Consider the following 20457-nt stretch of genomic DNA (forward strand, 5'->3'; position numbering starts at 1 on the left):
GTTGTTGTTACAGGTCCACTTGTCTGTTGACCCGATCACACAACCCTGCTTTGCCTGTGTTGTGCTATGGATTAGCTGCAGTGCAGTTTAAAAAATAAATAAATAACAGCAGCCAGTCAGCCATGTATTCCTCCACTGGGGCTGTGTTTTCACCTGCCCCGCTGTAGAGTAGACCTTGCTGGCTGCCTCAGCCCGCCCACCCTGGTGTGTCGGGCCTTCTCAAAAAAAAAAAAAAAAAAAAAAAAACACAACAACAGCAACAGTAACAGCAACAACAACAACAACAACGTGTGTGTGCCCCCCAGCTGTTTTACAGTTGCTTTTCAGCTCGCTCGCAGCTGCTTTAGCCTGTGTGTCTCCCTGATGTATGCTGCGCGCTGACCAGGTGTGTGACTACACGCGGTCAAGGTAGGCACTGCTGCATTAGCTGCCCCCTGGTGCTTCGGTACCTCGCAGTGCACGCTCAGCCCTTGGTACTTTGGTGCCTTGGTGCACACGGTGCTCGGTGCATTTGGTAATTTGGTGCCTCGTTGCACATAGTACCTTAGTGTATGCGGTGCTTGGTGCACGCGGTGATCATGGCGCTCAGCCCTTATGGAACAAACATATATTTTTAATATATGGTAGAAAAGTATAATCCTTATATTTTTCATATATAGAAACTGGCCCCCTTTTATATATTTAAAATATATGGGATTGTGGCAATGTGCCCCGCCCCTGTGTGCAATTGTGTGTTATGTGTTGTATGTTGCGTGCGTGTGTTAATGTTGGTGTATAGTCATTGGTACACGGGATATAAACGGGTCTGTGTTTCACGTGTATTTAAAGTGTAGATTTGTATTTAGGCACGAGGAGAGCACAAATCACTTCACGTGCTGGTTAAATGTAATATGTGAGCACGGGGTTGCACAGAATTAATTCACGTGCTGGGATTCAAGTGAATAATTAATTAGTAATTGAATCCCAGCACAACAGTAAATATAGAGACACGTAGCATGCAGTCGGGGTTAGGTGTTCGGTGAGTGGAGAACGGGATTGGAGACGGCTGTGGAGAACGGGATTGGAGCGATTGCACTCAGCTCATCATCACCACCGTCTCTGTGTGTTTGAATTCCTTTCTGGTCTGACGCCACCCACTCCGGCCGTCTTTGTGACACGTGGTGTCATCGTGGGATAGCCGCGCCTCCAAGCATCAGACCAGGAGGGGTTTTGTTTAAAAAAAAAATATATATATATATATATATAATGGCAGAAGACGCCACAAAATGGCGGGGCTGGTTCCTGGAGAATGCTGGGCTGGAGGCCCAGTCTCTGCCCATAGTCGTCCGGGCTCTGTGGATGATGGACAGTGAGAGATGGGAGGCCTATCAGCAGGAACACACCCCAAACACCTTGGAGGAAGGTGTGGAGTTTCTCCTCAGCTACCTGGAGGCAACGATAAACGGAACAGCAGCCCAGGTAGCAGGACCACCAGCAGAGGAGTACCTGCTGTCCCCATCTCCACCAGCAGAGGGTGAATGCCTGCTGGTTTTGCCTCCACAGCCCAAGCGGGAGGCAGAGACAGATAAAGAGGTGAAGGACAGGGAGGAGGAGTGCCGCCTAAGGGCCAGGCATCCACGGCGATGTAACAAGCCATCGCCGGGGTGCCTCCTCTGCGGCCAGGATCACCTGTTCGCCCACTGTCCCTTCCGCAGTTATGGGGAGGAGCCTGAGCGTCCACAGCCCAAGCGTGAGGATCCTGAGCGTCCACAGCCCGAGCGGGAGGAGCCTGAGCGTCCACAGCCCAAATGGGAGGAGCCTGAGCGTCCACAGCCCAAATGGGAGGAGCCTGAGCGTCCACAGCCCAAGCGGAAGGAGCCTGAACGTCCTACGCCTGAGTGGAAGGAGCCCGAACATCCTACGCCTGAGTGGGAGGAGCCCGAACGTCCTACGCCTGAGTGGGAGGAGCCCGAACGTCCTACGCCTGAGTGGGAGGAGCCCGAACGTCCTACGCCTGAGTGGGAGGAGTCCGAACGTCCTACGCCTGAGTGGGGGGAGCCCGAACGTCCACAGCCCAACAGGGAGGAGTCGGTGCGTCCACAGCCCAACAGGGAGGAGTCGGTGCGTCCACAGCCCAACAGGGAGGAGTCGGTGCGTCCACAGCCCAACAGGGAGGAGTCGGTGCGTCCACAGCCCAACAGGGAGGAGTCGGGGCGTCCACAGCCCAAAAGGGAGGAGTCGGTGCGTCCACAGCCCGAAGAGAGGGAAGTCGGGGCTTCCACAGCCCTAGGACCCAAGCTGCCAGCAGAGGGTGAATACCTGCTGGTCCCACCTCCACCAGCAGAGGGTGAATGCCTGCTGGTTCCACCTCCACCGCAGTGGGAGGACTGCTTGCCCCTCCCACCTCCACCAGCAGAGGGTGAATACCTGCTGGTTCCACCACCGCCAGGAGCAGAGGAGCTGGAGCTGCCTCTGCCTCCACCACCGCCAGGAGCAGAGGAGCTGGAGCTGCCTCTGCCTCCACCACCGCCAGGAGCAGAGGAGCTGGAGCTACCTCTGCCTCCACCACCGCCCGGAGCAGAGGAGCAGGAGCTGCCTCTGCTGCCCGTACCTCCACAGGGAGTACGGTGGCCGGAGCCCCAGAAAGGGGAGCTGCCGGCCACGAAGAAGGGGGACGAGGTCTGGAGACCACTTTCCCCAGCAGCAGTTTCGCTGCCGGAGATCGTGGGGGAGGTCCGGAGACCTGCTCCCACTGCAGCAGTTTCGCTGCCGGAGATCGTGGGGAAGGTCCGGAGACCTGCTCCCACTGCAGCACTTGTGCTGCAGAAGAGACTGTGGCCGGAGCCCCGGAAGAGGGAGCTGCCGGCTACGAAGAAGAGGGGAGGTCAGGAGACCATCCCCCAAGCAGCCTTTCCGCTGCCAGGACTGCCCCTGCTGAAGGAGTCAGTCTGGGAGCTGTCAGCACGTCTGCTGACAGCATGGCCAGTAGCAGCCTGGCTACTGGCAACATTGCCACCTGTGGGCCCCTGGAAGCCTCCCTTCCCAGCCCGAGACTTTGTCCTGGACTGCTGGGTTTTTAAGGGGGGAGGTGGCCGTTGAGGCCATGTGTGCTGCGCACAAGGGGGGGTATATGTGGCAATGTGCCCCGCCCCTGTGTGCAATTGTGTGTTATGTGTTGTATGTTGCGTGCGTGTGTTAATGTTGGTGTATAGTCATTGGTACACGGGATATAAACGGGTCTGTGTTTCACGTGTATTTAAAGTGTAGATTTGTATTTAGGCACGAGGAGAGCACAAATCACTTCACGTGCTGGTTAAATGTAATATGTGAGCACGGGGTTGCACAGAATTAATTCACGTGCTGGGATTCAAGTGAATAATTAATTAGTAATTGAATCCCAGCACAACAGTATATATAGAGACACGTAGCATGCAGTCGGGGTTAGGTGTTCGGTGAGTGGAGAACGGGATTGGAGACGGAGGTAAAGAGAATAATAATAATAATAATAATAGTAGTAGTAGTTAAGAGTATCTGCTCACCGTGTTTGTTTGTCTGTGTAGTCTGTTTTGTTTGTCTTTTTATTTTGGCGTGTAGTGCCGTGTCCTGTTTTGTTTTGTGTTAAAGCCTTTTATTTGTTAATAAACGCTGAGTGCAGCCATTGCACTCAGCTCATCACAACCCCAAGTCTCTCTGTATTCCTTCCTGCTTCTGGTCTGACGCCACCCACTCTGGCCGTCTTTGTGACAGGGATATATTTAAAATATATATTTAGTCTGTAATCCATATATTTATTTTATAGTTACACCTGGAGCACGGTACACTCGCTGCTCGCTGCACTTGGTGCAAGCGCGCAGTACTTGATACACTCTGTGCGTGTGGTGGTTGTTGCACTAGGCGCACATGGTGTTCGTTGCAGGAGGCGTCCATCACCTCGACACACACAGCGGTCACGGCGCTTGGTACGCCCTGTACATATAATACCGGTGCACTGGGACATCACCCCAGGAAGGGGCTTTCAGCAGCTCTGATATAAAGAGCTCAGTAAATACCTACCAATAGGCAGGCATATCCCATAAGTAATGTTTTGGTGGTCGTCTTCTCTTTCAGGGAACCTGGGTTACGGTAAGTAATCAAAACTCTGAGAAAGGTTAATAAAATACTTAAACTTATTACTGTATATCTGGAGGAAAGATTATAGTTTTTTTTGGTTTTAAATAAATTATATAAATTCAGAGTGAAATACAAAGGGCCCTGTTTCACAGATACCAACAACTGCAGTATCTAGATCCCCTGCTGTTTATATATCATTAAAATATAATCCAATGTCATTGTGAATAGCAAAAACAAGCATCACCATGTCTCCGTATGCTGTGCAATTTAATATAATGTGCTGGTGGGCTTCCATAAATGGACCAAAGCCATTTTATGAATAGCAGACCCATTTTCAGAGAAAAAAATGAAACATCATTACCTGGTTACAAGTGCCAATGTCTACTCCTCCTTTGAGATACTCTAGCACTTTGTCAATGTTGCCAGCCCTGGCTGCTCGCAGGAAGCTTGTATTGCTGTCAGACTGCAAAAGAAAGAAATATGTGTGATTAAGAGATGTTCTTTGGAGCTGACACAGCAGAAAGGAAAAGCCACCTGACCAGCAATTGGCAGGTCTTAAAAATATATGGTGCTGTGTCCCTCAAGCTTGTTTAAATGATCAGGAGGAAGGGAACTCTAACACATACAGTAGATCACACTGGCTGGTTACCTAAAAAGATTGAGCACTTTACAATCATGGGATCTCCCAACAAAGAGAGGCCATATACGGGCCATCTACAATAGCACCTCCTTAAGCACTTCATAAGTTAAGAGAGCACAGGCAAACTACACTTATCTTATGAAATCCACAATATACTGCACTCTAAACTGAAAACAAAAAAGTGTCAAACTAACAAATGGCTATAAACAGAAAATTCCTCCTGTAAGAAAGCAAAGGTGGCAAACATCTTCTGAGTTTTAGAACTTCATGAATACAACTTTTTTTATTATTATTAATAGTAATGTGTAGTGAACCTCAATGGAAGGAACGCACTGGACAACCATACAGACAAGCAACTGATTTGTAAAAAAACAGCCTCTTCTTGTGTGCTTATCATTGACCTCCCCTATAAATGACTTTCAAAAGCTGGCACAGGAAAGCAAGCTGCAGGTCTCCCGTGGAGATACAGCAGTGTAGGCATAATTCAAATCGCCTTATCATCATTGGCGTGTTAACTAAAAACAGAGACTCTACAAACTGCAAATGCGTCTCCTTATCTATTGTCACAGCTACACTGTCTAATCCTCATTCACAGAGCCAAGGCAAAGTTAAGACTGCAAAATCACAGGCCTGTTTGAGATGCATCACGCAGTAGAGTAGTGCTTAAGGAAATCAAGCCCTACCGTATATTTTTACAGGGTGTGGAACTGGAAACAAAGTTGGCCAATCATGAAACAGTATCGCATGAAGAAGTGGAAGCAGTTAGCAGGTAGTTAGCTAGTGACAAATACTATTCAGAGTCTTATCATGTCTGTCTGGAACTGTAACCAGGACATTAGAGACCACTGTTTCCATAGCCACAGTAAACAAACAAGTGATTGCTTTGCACGCAGTCTGCAGGGTCCTTTGACCAATATGGGGAAGACAACAGCTTCAGAGGATTGTGGAATTCAATTGCCACAATGACCTAAGAAAGACCAGTGCAAAGGAAGATTCTCTCTGATGAGGCTGTGGCCACTATAATATACATTATTATTTTGCAGAGGTGGAGCAGAACTGGACATGATGTCTCCTAGGTACAGTACTTAGCTACAACCACAAGGGCCATAGTGCCTCTTTAAATTACTTGTATAAAGTAACAGCTAACAGAAGCCTGTTTTCCAATCCCATTCAATGAAGGCAGCAGTGTGGAGTAGTGGTTAGGGCTCTGGACTCTTGACCGGAGGGTTGTGGGTTCAATCCTAGGTGGGGGACACTGCTGTTGTACCCTTGAGCAAGGTACTTTACTTAGATTGCTCCAGTAAAAACCCAACTGTATACATGGTTAATTGTATGTAAAAAAATGTGATATCTTGTAACAATTGTAAGTCTCCCTGGATAAGGGTGTCTGCTAAGAAATAAATAATAATAATAATAATATAACTATTTTCTACATTGCCAGTTAGCAATCTTTAATGACAGTTACTTGCAACCTATGCATTAAGCCTGTAATCAGGACTTTGGATAGCTCCTTAAAGCTGCCTACAGGGAAGGTGTATTGCAATCCATTCCTCTTGTCATACAAGGGAGACCTTTAATGTTGCAGAAGATTCGGAGGTACAAAATAATAAATCCATAGTATACTGTGAAATGTGGTCCCCGTAGGAAACCATCGTATGTGTATTGGTATAGGAAATTACAGGGGAGGTCGGAAGTTATTTTTTGGATCAGTTGAAGGTAAAAAAAAAAAAAAAGTCAAGACCTCCAAAGCAGTTCATTGTTTATACTGTTCCTTGGGATTATCCATTTTTTTGTTTTTGTGACAAATCAAATAGCTTCCCAACCAGTCAATCAATGCTGACAGGTAGTCATTGCCACAAACAGTCAAACAATCAGATAAAATAAGCATGGGAATTCCCTATAAATATAATGACATAATTGTAATATTTCGCCACAAAAAGTGCTAACTCTAAACAATAACATTTTAAAAGGGGCTGGTGATATAAGCCACTGGCTTTTAGCCAGACATATGCATTTGTACACCCTAAGTCTCTACACAGAGTTGGCACAATGCAGCCACTTAAAATAAAGCCAGATAAAGCCATATACAGATCAGGACAGCTTTAGGAAACACTTGTTTCTGTTGCGTTCATTTGACCATGTGGTTTAGTTCCCCTTCAGCTTTTACATTTCCAAATGTATCCTCAAAAGAGAAAAATAAATCCTTGCCCAAAGCCCAGCATCACAGAGCAGAGCAGAATTAGCTGCAATCAGCACTGACGTCGGGTACCTAGTTCCCTGCAGCTACAGGCAGGAAGACTGCAGCCAATCAGCTTGTGACGAACGAAGTAACATAGCTCCAGTCTCCACTGCACCCTGGTAGGTGTGGTCAGCCTGAATGCAGAGACACAAACACTGCAGCAGAACTCCCTTTCGCAGTCGAGAGGCAGAGGGTGTGGGGGTTGGGGGAGGGAGAGGGAGAAGTCCTATGGGGAATCACACAGAAAATCTTGTACTATGATTTCTCTCATGTTTTGTCTACACAGTGCTTGCTACGAATGTCATCACCAGCAATTGGTATTAACGTGTTCACTGCATTTACAAAGATGTAACTGCATGTAAAATAAATTAAACAATAATCTATCTATTCTGTGATAAAACCGTGTTTTCCAATATCTTTGAATTCCCCAGTGGAAGGCTTTTCTCCTTTTGTCAGTGGTTGTCTGACATCTGAATCAGTCCTGAATGGATTGTTGACTGCACTGGTTAAATATGCAACATTCATGTGCCTCCTGCCTACAGAGTCAGCACAAAACACCATTCTTATTCACCGCTGTGTGACTCAATGAATAAACGGTGCAAAGCCATAGAAAACCATACATGCACCATATCACACAGCACAACATGCAATATTAGTAGGCACTGTACACTCCACACAGAAGAATCAATACCTGTTGTCAAGGTTTAGTAGTGGCACTCTGCAGAGAGCAGGAGAGTGAAATACCTCTATAGAAATGCTTAGTAAAATGCTGAAAGGATTTCAGTAGTTTAATGACGCAAAGTGACAGAACTGGAGCTGCAGTACAGAGCCACAAGGGAGATAAAATCTACTGAATCTGAAGTGCAGAGTCTGCTGTAGACAAGGAGCTAATCAGATTAAAGACATGACTGGAGATTGCACTGGTAATTTTTCACTGACGCACATCTCATTTAAAAGTAGTCAAATAGGTAGATAGATAGATTGATAGATTGATCGTACTGATGGATATATTTACTGTAGATGTGATTATCTACTTCTGTACTGTGCTGTGCTACTTGAATGCATTTCTGTCGATCTGGAGTAAAGCCAGCTGCCTGGAGATAAAGGGCTACACCAGTCATACAGCCTATTTTACTTAAATCTTACTAAAGGCTCCAGAAACCCAGTGTAATTCTATTTATTATCTTACATACTTGTTTTTACCAAACATATTATTTCTTTCATTTTTTTCTTTCCTTTTCTCATTCCATTGTGTTGTCCTGCAAACACTTAATTCTCACATGTCTCATTCATTTAAGCGTGTAGCCTTGGATGTAAATAGTTGAGCTATAGTAACTGAAGTAACAATATCTCCATGCCCACAGTAGGGATCTAGTTTATTTCTCTTCCATCAGCTGCATACTGAAAATGCATTGTTCACTCATACAGGATTATAAACCATTACTTCTGTGGTGTGCAGACTGCTGTATAAAGATTCAGATACAGCGTGAAAGACAGAGAAAGGAGAACGTTCATGGAAGTATAAAACCCCTAAAACAGAAAACGTATTAATTTCCATGGCCCTTGGTTCCCCTCTGAGACAACAGAAAAGCGTACTTTGTAGACATTTGATTCTGCTCAATTCCACATGGAGTCATGCAGTTGAACAGATGATGTCTTTTCAGAGATGGATTTGAGAGAACTACCTTAACTCAGGTCACTCTGTACAGTATGAGGATGGATGTAATTCACTTTGGCTGCATCAACATTCCATATGGAAATTCTGCTTCAATGGAAGAGCTGACATTACAGTATCAAAAGGGATAAAATAATGGCAGGTAATGAGGCTATACATACAGTACATTATAAATCAGAACTACAGTACAAAGCTTATGTCCAGTCCACATATCTGTTGGGATCCATTTTCTTCAGTCAAGCAGCCATCCATACATCTGCTTTAGAAACTAGCTGATGTAAATTAGTAACAAGGATTCAAAAGCAGTCTCTTGATCTACAAAATTGTTTAAAACCACAGAGTGAAACAAACTATACATACTAAGACCTGGAGAATGTGGACCAAGATCAAAATGTATTCATACTAAGCAGTTACAATAGGGTTGATAGGGTAATAGATTTTGTGACAGCAATTTAACTAAAGAATTGCAGCAATTGCAATGTAAATACAGTAAATTAGTCCAATAATAGCCTAAGAATGTTTTGAAGAAACCTGAACCTAATTACACCACTACTCAACAACATTTTATATTCTAGAGCAAAATCATTCTTGGGAGTCTGAGTACAAATAGAGGGTTGGGTGGGGGAAGACAACTGGTCTGATCAGTATTTTGCAACCCCCTTCCCCTGGGTGTGGGTGAAGTCACATGGGAATGGGATTAGAACTGTTGTAGAATATGGTAGAAGCAAAATACAATTTATCATAGTGCAGTCTTGACACAAAATGGAAACATAGCTTGATGCAGATTGCACATCTGAGGAGATTACTGATACCAACGTCTGATCATAATCTTGAGAACCAAAGTACTTTGATAAAAAAAAACAGTTATTTTACAGCTATCTGAGTTCCTTAACATAAAAGTGAGAATAGAGTAAGTTGCAGCTATTGCATTTTTTGAGAAGTATTTATTTATTTTATAGGTTTGCTTTTCATTAAACTCAAAAAAGTAAGGCTTGCTAGACTTACCTAATTCCAATGCCACGGAATACAACACTCATATAATTTATGGATAGCTTTAACCCTTATTGCATCTCCAGTGTTGCTTTTAGCCTTATAAATGGTTAAAATATAACTAGGTGTTTAGGAAATTTTTCAAAACTAGGGTGATTACAGTTCCAGGATCACTAGGTAGCATATATGAACCAGGGTTCTTTTTTAATGTAAAGTACTTTACTTTTAAGGTAAATTGCAGGTTAGCTGGGTTCTGGTCCATAGGATCTCCTTATCTTACTCTACTGTAGGTTCACAACATCATTTAAACAAAGATACCATTAATATAATCTGGGATAAAAATTACTGGTATGTTAAATATTGAAGCCTGTTTTTGTCACAGACGGATATTTTCTGTAATATTACAGGATAATAGGGCAATAGATACAAATCAAAATCATCTGATGTTTATTAACAATGAGAGACTGGAGCAATATGAAAACAACTCAAATAACACTCTTGGTACAGACGGGCATTAGGGTAAAACTGACAGGCACGATATTGCATTCCCTATGGTCACAGAGTGTTTCACTATCTTATTTATGTCTTCATTTAGCACCACGAGACTGATAACTATATCATTCAATCTCTGTCTGTGACAGCTGTGCAACAGTAAGGAATGACCATTGGTTCTCCCTGGAGCCAGTTTTAATGTGACAGAAAGACCTTTTACTGTATTTTGATTAATACTGTAAAAAATACATAGATTAAATGTTTACGTCTATTTATTGTTTACACTAGCATATGCACTTTCAATAAAGTACAATAACTTATTTGAAAAACAAATTAAGTAAAAATATATACAATATGCTTGTATATTTTAGCATTACATTTAAAAGTTGAAGAAACACTTCACTAAAAAGGCAGTTGGTATGCTGCCGATTCCTGGCCTGTATGGATATCAGTATGCTCAAAGCATATGATTAATTGGTCTGACCCTTTCGTTAGTAAAATTGACTTGACATATAAAATATTTGCCCTTTCAAAATGCCTGTGGTAACAAAGTTGGTATCCCAAAACAGGATAGCAGAGTGGCTCCTGTTGTGAAAACTCCAGTTATGTGAAAACTCCAGTTATGTGAAAACTCCAGTTATGTTTTTAGATAAAGGGGCATTACAGAAAATAGGCGGCACTTTTTTTTACACACAGAATTGTGGGAGTCTGGAACCAACTCCCCAGTAATGTTGTTGAGCTGACACCGTGGGATCCTTCAAGACGCTGCTTGATGAGATTCTGGGTCAAAAAGTTACTAACAACCAAACGAGCAAGATGGGCCAAATGGCCTCCTCTCGTTTGTAACCTTTCTTATGTTCTTATGTTCTTATGTTTTTGAAACTACACTGAAATATAATGCATGTCAATGGCCTTTTTCTATGTTGTTTTAAACACTCCATCAAAGCAGACAATGCCATTAAGATCAACTCTTTTTGTGGCTAAAGAATATTCAGATAACAGACACTGTGTAACAGGAAACACAGGTTTCACGGCACCTTCCTAAAGTACTTCAGTAAATATGATACATTTGAATTTACATGATATGAATCTACATTGATTGCCAGATAGTTTTCTAGATCATACACAATGCAGAGTAATATTCTAATCCATTTAACACCATTTAACACCACTTAACTAACTAAAGTTAGTTGAGCTGACTAAACAATGCTCACAGATTGAGATTGGTCCAGTATTTATTTCTGAGTTTTAAAGAGTACAGTAGGTTATGAAACTGTATGCGAAACTGGTTTCAACCATGTTGGCTCCTGCTGCTCTATACAGTAGTTAACACAACACTGTTTTTATGTTGGAGGCACAATCCTGTAAGTACACCCAGATATTACTTGTATTACTTGTATTGTAACACTTGAAATGTATTTGCTTACGATTGTAAGTCGCCCTGGATAAGGGCGTCTGCTAAGAAATAAATAATAATAATAAATAATAATAATAACAACTTGAGTTGTAGCAACCTGCTTACAAGGCACTCAATTACAACAATCACCCTTGCAAACTATGGCAGCAGAATGTCAAAACACATATATCATTAACTAAGGAGAAGCACAAACTGAAAGCTTTCAGGTATACTGGAACCTTCAGTAGAATCACTAGACAAGTTCCAGACACAGTTATCCTATAATTATTGGACAAATGCAGGGACATAATATAATCAGCACTTTGACTTGATGAGAGAAAATAAAAATATCAAAGCTAATTGATTTTTGATGAGCATAAAGTTAGGTCTATCTATAGCATGTTAAGTTATTCCATTAGTTATTGACAAAGAATCCACAAATTAAATAATTAAAAAATTAAAAGATGTTTAACTACCCTCCAACAAGTATTGGCACAGCTGACTGAATGTAAAAGGACTAGGGGTGGGATATTCATGGCCCCTTGCTTACTAAATATGTTGGTACATATGAACAACACTATGAATGTAGGTCACTATGAGCAACTCAAAGAATGTGGACTAACTTCTTGTAACAGATGTTTGTGCATAGTGATATTCTCTGGGGATGCAAAGAATGTTAGCTTCAAAATAGACCTGTATTCTGACTCTGGTACATGACTTGGGTACTTACTCTAATGTAAGAATGTACAGCATGCATGTTGAGTCTTCATTAGCTTCTCATTTACAAGGTCTTGAAAGATTTGGTTTGAAAGGCTGGTTTAAAACTATAAATCGCAAAAAGATACTCCACTCTAATTAAAATAACCTTCTAACAGCAGATAGATGATAAAATTAATCGAAAATAGAGAGCAACTGGGACATGTCTCTCTCCTCAGCCTGATCACAGACTCATCAATATTTTCTATATTTAAACAAAGGCACTGAGTCAGTCCAGCTGTCAAAACGGCTTAAGTCAGAGGGAATTGCCTGTCCATCTTGTGCACTGGGACACAGAATGTAAAATCAAAACCACTTTGCTTTGAAGTTTATAGGCTTTCAGGGTCATTACTTCGAGATCATGCTTCATCCACACCACTTTATTTGACCAGTTCCATGCTCATGGCGAGTGTTTGTAAAGTAAACAGCAGATGAACCCACATTTACCATTCAAATGCTGAGACCATGATTCTGCCTTAATTTACCTAATTTTAGGGGTTATTTTTACCATTTTATAAAGCAGAGAAAAGATATTTGAGATAATCAAGGTTGCATTAAATATGCTTTTACGGTACTGTATATGGCAATATGCAATTTGTTTGGCTAATTTGAAGTTTTACTTACAAATGGGTTCTAGAAAATCAAATGGTAATTGTCCATGAAAATGTATAGTGTACAGGATACTAGAATAGTTATCTGAACCTAGAATAGTTATCTTTCTTGCTCTTAAAATGACATATCCTTTTAAATACTGTACAAAACAGATTGTGAAAGCTATCACCGTGAAAGCTATCACAATTCTGGACCTAATTGGTGACATTTGGCTGAGGTATATAAGGTCACAGCTTCACCTGTACTAAGTCTTTCTCCACAATATGACTTCTGGCCTTACCTAAGTGCACCGCCTGGCAATCACAACACCTTTGATAAAGTTCAAGAAGCATTGCTGGTCCTGCTTGTTAAAAAAGTCACCTGCTATATAGCATGCTAAAATTCTAAAAGAATAACTGCTTGATTTTCCACAGTGTACCACAAGAAGACAACACCACCTGTATTAATTCAACTTTCAATATACCTCATTTTACACATCATCCAAATAGGCTGAGTGCGACACCAGAGTCAAAATGAAGCTCCATTATTGCTGCCGTGGGGTCCCATTTGAATGGTAACAAGGAAAGAATCTGTTCACCCCCAGTCAGGGTCAAGACAATTATATCCTCAAGACTTTCAACACTCCCAGTGCCTTCCCTAAAGTATCACCTACCAAACATCATGCTGGTGTATAGCGCAAGCGCCTGTCAAGATCTGCACAAGAGAAATGTTCAGATAAGAAGTACTAGTCTGTTCAGCATTACTAAATCAAAAGCAAATTAAGGATATATTTAAACTAATAACAAAAAATAATAATAATAACAAAAAAAACTAAGATCTATATATATATATATTGTAAACGACCGGCACTCACTCAAGTTCGTGCCCCTTTAAAATTACGACCCAGGAACACAGGAATGGAGTTTTCAAGCGCTGACGCGCTAATTTTTAATAAACACAAAAATAAACAAAACACAAAACAAACACCTAACTCCGATTGGAGCACTTACTCACCAGGTATTTCCCTGACTAACTTGCAGGACGGCTAAGCCGTTTACCTGACACACAAACACCAACTGGTTTAATACAGCACTTACGACTGCTCGGAAGCAGAGCACCTTCCTTCTGCCTCCTTCTACTCAGCAGTCCCTGTGCAGACAAGCTGCACGTCTCAAATACCCTGCACCCGACATTAATTTACAATACATATCAGGTGCGGTTGATAATTAAACAATAAACAAATTAACAAAACAATAAAACAATTAAACAAAATGTGCATACGCACATGTTTTCTTCAGGGAGGACACTAACCCCCTCCCTGATGTGTTACAATATATATATATACACTACCGGTCAAAAGTTTTAGAACACCCCCATTTTTCCAGTTTTTATTGAAATTTAAGCAGTTCAAGTCCAGTGAATAACCTGAAATGGTACAAAGGTAAGCGGTAAACTGCCAGAGGTTAAAAAAAAAAGTTTAGGTTACCAAAAACTGAAAAATAATGTACATTTCAGAGTTATACAAAAAGGCCTTTTTCAGGGAACAAGTAATGGGTTAACAGCTTACAGCTGTTCTGCAGCAATGGAAGTAAATTAAGCCTTGAAAGTTGATGCTAACAATTCCTACAGGTGTCCCAACTTTTGTTGATTACTATCAAACCCTCTGTCTGTATAAAAGCAGTGTTGGAACAGACTGTGTTACTACACCCTCTTAAGCATTATTTGGACAGTATTGTACTGCAGGAAGTAGTATATTGCTCTCATAATGGCGAGAAAAAGGCAATTAACAAAGGAAGACAGACAGACCATTATAACCCTTAAAAGTGTAGGTCTTTCCTTTAGAGAAATTGCAAAGAAAGCCAAGGTGTCAGTGAGTACAGTTTCATACACCATCAAAAGGCACTTGGAAACTGGAGGAAACTCTGACAGGAAGAGGTCTGGCAGACCCAAAGCCACAACAGAATCAGAAGGCAAGTTTTTGAGAGTCAACAGCTTGCGTGATAGGCGGCTCACAGGACAACAGCTTCAAGCACAGCTTAACACTGGTTGAAGTAAGCAAGTCTCAGTTTCAACTGTGAAGAGAAGACTTCGAGCTGCAGGTTTGACAGGTCGAGTGGCAGTAAGAAAGCCATTGCTAAGATGGCAAAATAAGAAAAAGAGGCTTGCCTGGGCCATGAAGCACCGCCAGTGGACTACTGAAGACTGGAAGAAGCTTATGGACCGATTAATCAAAATTTGAAATCTTTGGTTCATCACGCAGGGTTTTTGTATGCCGTCGAGTAGGTGAAAGGATGGTTCCTCGGTGTGTGACACCAACTGTCAAACATGGAGGAGGAAGTGTGATGGTCTGGGGCTCTTTTGCTGGATCCAGAGTCGGCTACTTATACAGAGTGAGTGGCACCCTGAACCAAAACTGCTACCACAGCATTTTGCATCGCCATGCAATACCCTTTGGTATACACCTAGTTGGTCAGGGGTTCATCCTACAGCAAGATAATGACCCAAAACATACCTCCAGACTATGTCAGAACTACCTTAGAAGAAAAGAACAAGACGGTAGGCTTCAAATCATGGAATGGCCAGCACAGTCTCCAGACTTAAACCTCATCGAGCTGGTTTGGGATCAACTGGACAGAAGGGTGAAAGCAAAGCAACCTACAAGTGCAACACATTTGTGAGAACTTCTGCAACAGTGTTGGGAAGAACTTTCCGAACAATATTTGATTTCCATTGTAGAAAGAATGCCACGAGTGTGTTCGGCTGTTATATCTGAAAAAGGTGGCTACTTTGAGTCAAAAATTTAGATTACATTTTGTTAAACAAAACGATTCCATGATTTCTTTTTTAGCTCCAATTGTTTATTTGTTCTGTGCTTTAATTTCTGAGTACATTGAGACATTAAACTGCGTAAATTTCAATAAAAACTGGAAAAATGGAGGTGTTCTAAAACTTTTGACCGGTAGTGTGTATATATATATATATATATATATATATATATATATATTTATATATATATATTTATATATATATATATATATATATATATATATATATATATATATATATATATATATATATATATATATATATATACATACATATATACTGCCATGTGCCCCTTGGACCCCTGGCAATCTTGTCCGTCTCTGTGCTTCTGATCATGCTCCTTCCATTATGCACACCCTCAACCTGTCCCCGGTCTCAGGCCTGGTTCCTGCTGCCCTCAAGACTGAACAAGTAACACCAGTGCTCAAAAAATCCTCCCGTGCCCCGGCTGACTTATCCAACTTCCGTCCCCTATTCAATCTTCCTTTTCTCTCCAAAACTCTTGAAAGGGCTGTAGCCAGCCAGCTAACGAAACACCTCACAGATAACAATCTGCTTGAATCTCTGCAGTATGTCTTCCGGCCACATCACAGTACCGAAACTGCTCTCCTCCGGATTGTAAATGATCTCCCGCTCAATGCTGATGCTGATGCTCCCTCTGTCCTTGTCCTCCTTGACCTAACTACTGCTTTTGATACCATAGATCATACCATTCTTCTTGACCATTTTCAGAAATATGCTGGGATCTCTGGAATCCTGTCTCTCCTGGCTGTCCTGTTACCTATATGGATGCATGCAGTCTGTTTTCTATGATGGAAGCAGTGCTGACGCAAACCCGGTCACATGCGGTGTCCGCCAAGGATCTGTTCTCGGGCCTCTTCTCTTTAACATCTACATGCTTCCCTTGGGTCACCTTATCTGCCAACATAACCTCATGTTTCACTCTTATGCTGATGACACCCAGCTCTACCTAAAACAAGACCTTGGATGTCCCTCTACCATGGTTTGGCTCCAAGACATTGAGGCCTGGATGTTTGCCAATTTTCTTCAGCTCAACACCAACAAATCTGAACAACTTCTGGTAGGATCGAAAACTCAACTCAAGAATCTTAATATTGCTGCCTTGAACCTGGGAAACTGTCTGATGCTGCCTTTCCCCACTGTACGAAACCTTGGTGTACTTCTGGATAGTAAACTCTCCTTTGATGTCCAAATCTCCTCTGTAGTCAAATCCTCCTTCTACCACCTCCGAAACATCTCAAAGATCCATCCCTGCCTTTCCCTCCTGGATGCAGAGATACTCTTGTCATGCATTCATCTCCTCTCAAATCGACTACTGCTACTCTTTCTACGGTGGTCTTCCATCACGCGTCATAAACAGACTGCAACTGGTTCAAAATGCTGCTGCTATGATCCTTACCAGATGTAAAAAACATGATCATATTACCCCGTCTTGCCCAACTGCACTGGCTACCTGTTCAGTTCAGGATTACTTTCAAAATTCTCCTTCTTTCCTACAAAGCCCTCCATCACACAGGTCCAGAGTATCTCTCCAACCTGCTGACCCATCCCATATATATATATATATATATATATATATTAATTTATCAAGCGTGGGTTTATGTTTCTAGAAGTACCAGTAAACTTTTTTTCCTACTTCTGTTTTAAAAAGTAAATGCTGCACATTAGCAGCATATTTATAATTGAATATATTACTACTTCCCCCAGTGACCAGACTGTACACTGTGTAACACAGCTTACACATTAAAGCCCACAACCCTGGGTAAAACAACAACTGCTACTAAGTAGACAACATGAAGTCACAACGCTTCTCAAAAGTAACTTACCGGTGGTTCAGGGTCCTTGTTTATTTCGTAGCCATAATAGTCAGGAATTTTGTCCAAGTTCTGCAGGCTGCCTTTCCCTCGCATGCCCTTGTCCGAGTGACAAGAATGGCAAAGTGGTGCGTTGCCCATGGCAGTTAACGTTTAGAGAGGCTGATCCAGTTGGAAAAAGAGCTCCTGCCACTATCGGCAGAACTGTACACTTCCCAGAAACGAGCAATACTTACACCAATCCAAGAGATGGGGGCCACCACATTGGCATACCAATGCTGCTGTTGCCCTGAACCAACCCCTCCTGCCTCGCTGCCTCTGTCTACTGCTGCTTGCTAACCTGACTGAAAAGAATCTGGAAATCCCAGCAACTGCTGCTGCTGAAAACAGAAAACAACCACCCATTACCAATTCAGGCACTGCCCTGGCTATTTTTACACCCACCAGTCCAGCTATGTATGTAAATCGAGGTCCTCTCTCCACTTCAGTGCAGCACACCAAGAGGACAGTCATTTGAAATGCCCCACTCCTAAGGAATGCTATCCCATGGCTGTACTGCACTATTGGGTTACCACCACCACCAGCACCTTCAATCCATACATGCTCCAAACATGATTTACTCTACAAACCTCACTGCTAGTCAACTTGTACAGTACCTGCCCTAGCCATTCACAGCACAACAGTAAAAGCCATGCGTTTTTAAAATCCAAATTTATATTGAAACTAGAGTATAGTTAATAACTGAAGCAAGACTAATCAAATGTTTTTCAGAGGATGGGAAACACATGCTTTACACTTCATGGAAACGAGGACGTTTTTTCTATGTTTTTCATATTTACATTATTAATGGATGTAGTATCTGTACCATCTGTACTGTTTTATAGTCACACTATATCCCATTGCATTGATCTGGCATATGTTAAAAGGCATTAGTCATTCTGCCAGCCATTTGGTGCTATTGATTCATCGGGGTCTGCTCGTGGAAATTACATTTAGTTAATTTACGTTCACTGTGTGGTGGACCTATATTGATTGACAGGGTGTTGTGTCCCCCCCCTCCCCAGGTGCCATTATTTGGACAGCAGTGTGACCTTAGTCAAGTGACGATTCAGGAACATGAGGTTTTGAGAACTAAATTCTCACATAACGTACTGCACAGCTTAATTTTGTATTGAGTTAACTAGAAGCAGACACCCATTCAATGCCTATGGCCTATACTGCAGTCCAGTGCTCTACACACAGGACTGCTCTGCTTCTCCCACATTTTTTCTTAGCTTCTGTATTGAACAATAAGCACTTGTTAGATCTGTAGGAGCCACCTTTAGTGGTTTTAGCAGGTACTTGAAACAGTCAACTTAAAGTAATAGTTTATTTTATTTCTATTTTGATATAAAAAGCTTATTTCTCCCTTGTACATGTTTTACATGAACAAAGTACTGTTGTAAAACTGAGACAAAATTAGTATTGTAATTTGTTTAACAAAATAGGTAAGATTGTTAATATGTAATGATTGAGTCAGATTCATAATTGAAATAGGATTATAGGGCAACTCTTACATGGCAAGCTTGTTTATATTTTTGAGTCTACCTTTCAGAAGGTTGTCTCACACATTTACAATACTATCATTTCTACTTTGCTTTAACCAGTTGCCTATGCTAATTGCTCCCACTGCTTATAATGCTGCTATTCCTTTAATGTATACTGCAGCAAACATGTTTAAGTTCAATGAAGTGTGCCAATAACTGCTTTACATACTGCCTCACGCTCTGTGCCAACTGCAGTTCAAGTCAAAATTGTATTAAAGCTAATGAAAGGTACAAAAGGAAAATCGCTTCATAAGGCTAGCAAGTCCACTGCTAAAAAAATGCTAACGCCATCAATACTGTGCTCACACAAGCCCCGTAAAGCACACAGGAACTATTATCACCTGCCCTGGTATCACACACATTTCACTGATCATTAGTTATGTGCTGCTTCACTGCCCTGCAATAATACTCTGAGATGACAATTTGTTCTGCGGCAGCTGGCAAGAATACACCTACGAGAAAAATCACCATAAAATTGTCAGAAATAGCCAAAGGATTTTTTTTTGTCATACTGCTATACAGATAGCCTTGCTATTGGCTAAAGATGGTTTTGTTTTGAAGAGTTTTAAAGAGTCCTTGAGACACTGCATGTTTATCCTGCAACTGAGTATCAAATATCTCAGTATTGTTTTCTGAACAAACTGTTAAAAGACTGATTACACAAAGGGAATTTGCTCAGCTAATACAATAAACAATCACATTAAGAACCTACTAATTACTGTATGGATAAACAGACTGAAGTAACAGCTATACAGTAGGTAATTCCTGACCATACAAAATATTTCACTGTTATATTGTAACCTAATCAGGTAATTCTTTATTAATTATTCATGTATTCTATGTCCTAGCATGATATTACATAGCAGTACAAAATGCCAGTGTTTGTTTTCAATATAACGTGTTTTCTTTTGTATAGCAGTGGAGGAGCATACTTTTATTTTAATGGCTTCTACTTTGTAATTGGATCGGTAATGTGTTTGACACAGTCATCTGCAAGACTCATCAGCATTTACTGTATGAAACCACTTCTAGTGAAAAGTTTTACATTATTATCAATTGTGGCTAAAACTTTTACTACTATGATGACCGAGATTACTACAATGGCTCTTGCTATATTTTAAATGCTCAACAGGTATATCCCAGCTAAACACATTTGTGTGTTTGTGAATTTGACTTTCTGGCAAGCTTGCTTTTCTTTTGTGATCTGTCAGCCTCTTAAATCATCTGGTAAACACTCCACTCCGGCAAGCACTGAATGAAAAGCCTCCGTTAGTATTCATCCTGTTGGAAGGACAGACATCTGAATACAGTACTTACTATTAGAATAAAATGCTATGCAAAC

At 41.6% G+C, this 20457-nt stretch overlaps 1 protein-coding gene across 13 annotated transcripts in view; it reads right to left on the minus strand.

Annotated features, from left to right (window-relative positions):
• LOC117408919 (ankyrin-2-like) overlaps positions 1–20457 on the minus strand; it is a 162206-nt gene that overhangs the window by 93366 nt on the left and 48383 nt on the right. For 8 of the 13 annotated variants that reach the window (XM_059003000.1, XM_059002993.1, XM_059002971.1 and 5 more), the window contains exons 1-2: positions 17542–17917; positions 4451–4552 (exon numbers count right to left, since the gene is read on the minus strand). In XM_059003000.1, the coding sequence (XP_058858983.1) occupies positions 4451–4552; positions 17542–17670 (231 nt within the window). In that variant the 5' untranslated portion in view covers positions 17671–17917. Of the gene's footprint in view, positions 1–4450; positions 4553–17541; positions 17918–20457 lie in introns of those variants that run through there. The other 5 variants (XM_059003009.1, XM_059002984.1, XM_059002978.1 and 2 more) reach the window with 1 other exon arrangement.

The sequence above is a fragment of the Acipenser ruthenus genome, chromosome 2 (assembly GCF_902713425.1).
Source record: "Acipenser ruthenus chromosome 2, fAciRut3.2 maternal haplotype, whole genome shotgun sequence".
In the NCBI taxonomy this organism is placed as follows: Eukaryota; Metazoa; Chordata; class Actinopteri; order Acipenseriformes; family Acipenseridae; genus Acipenser; species Acipenser ruthenus.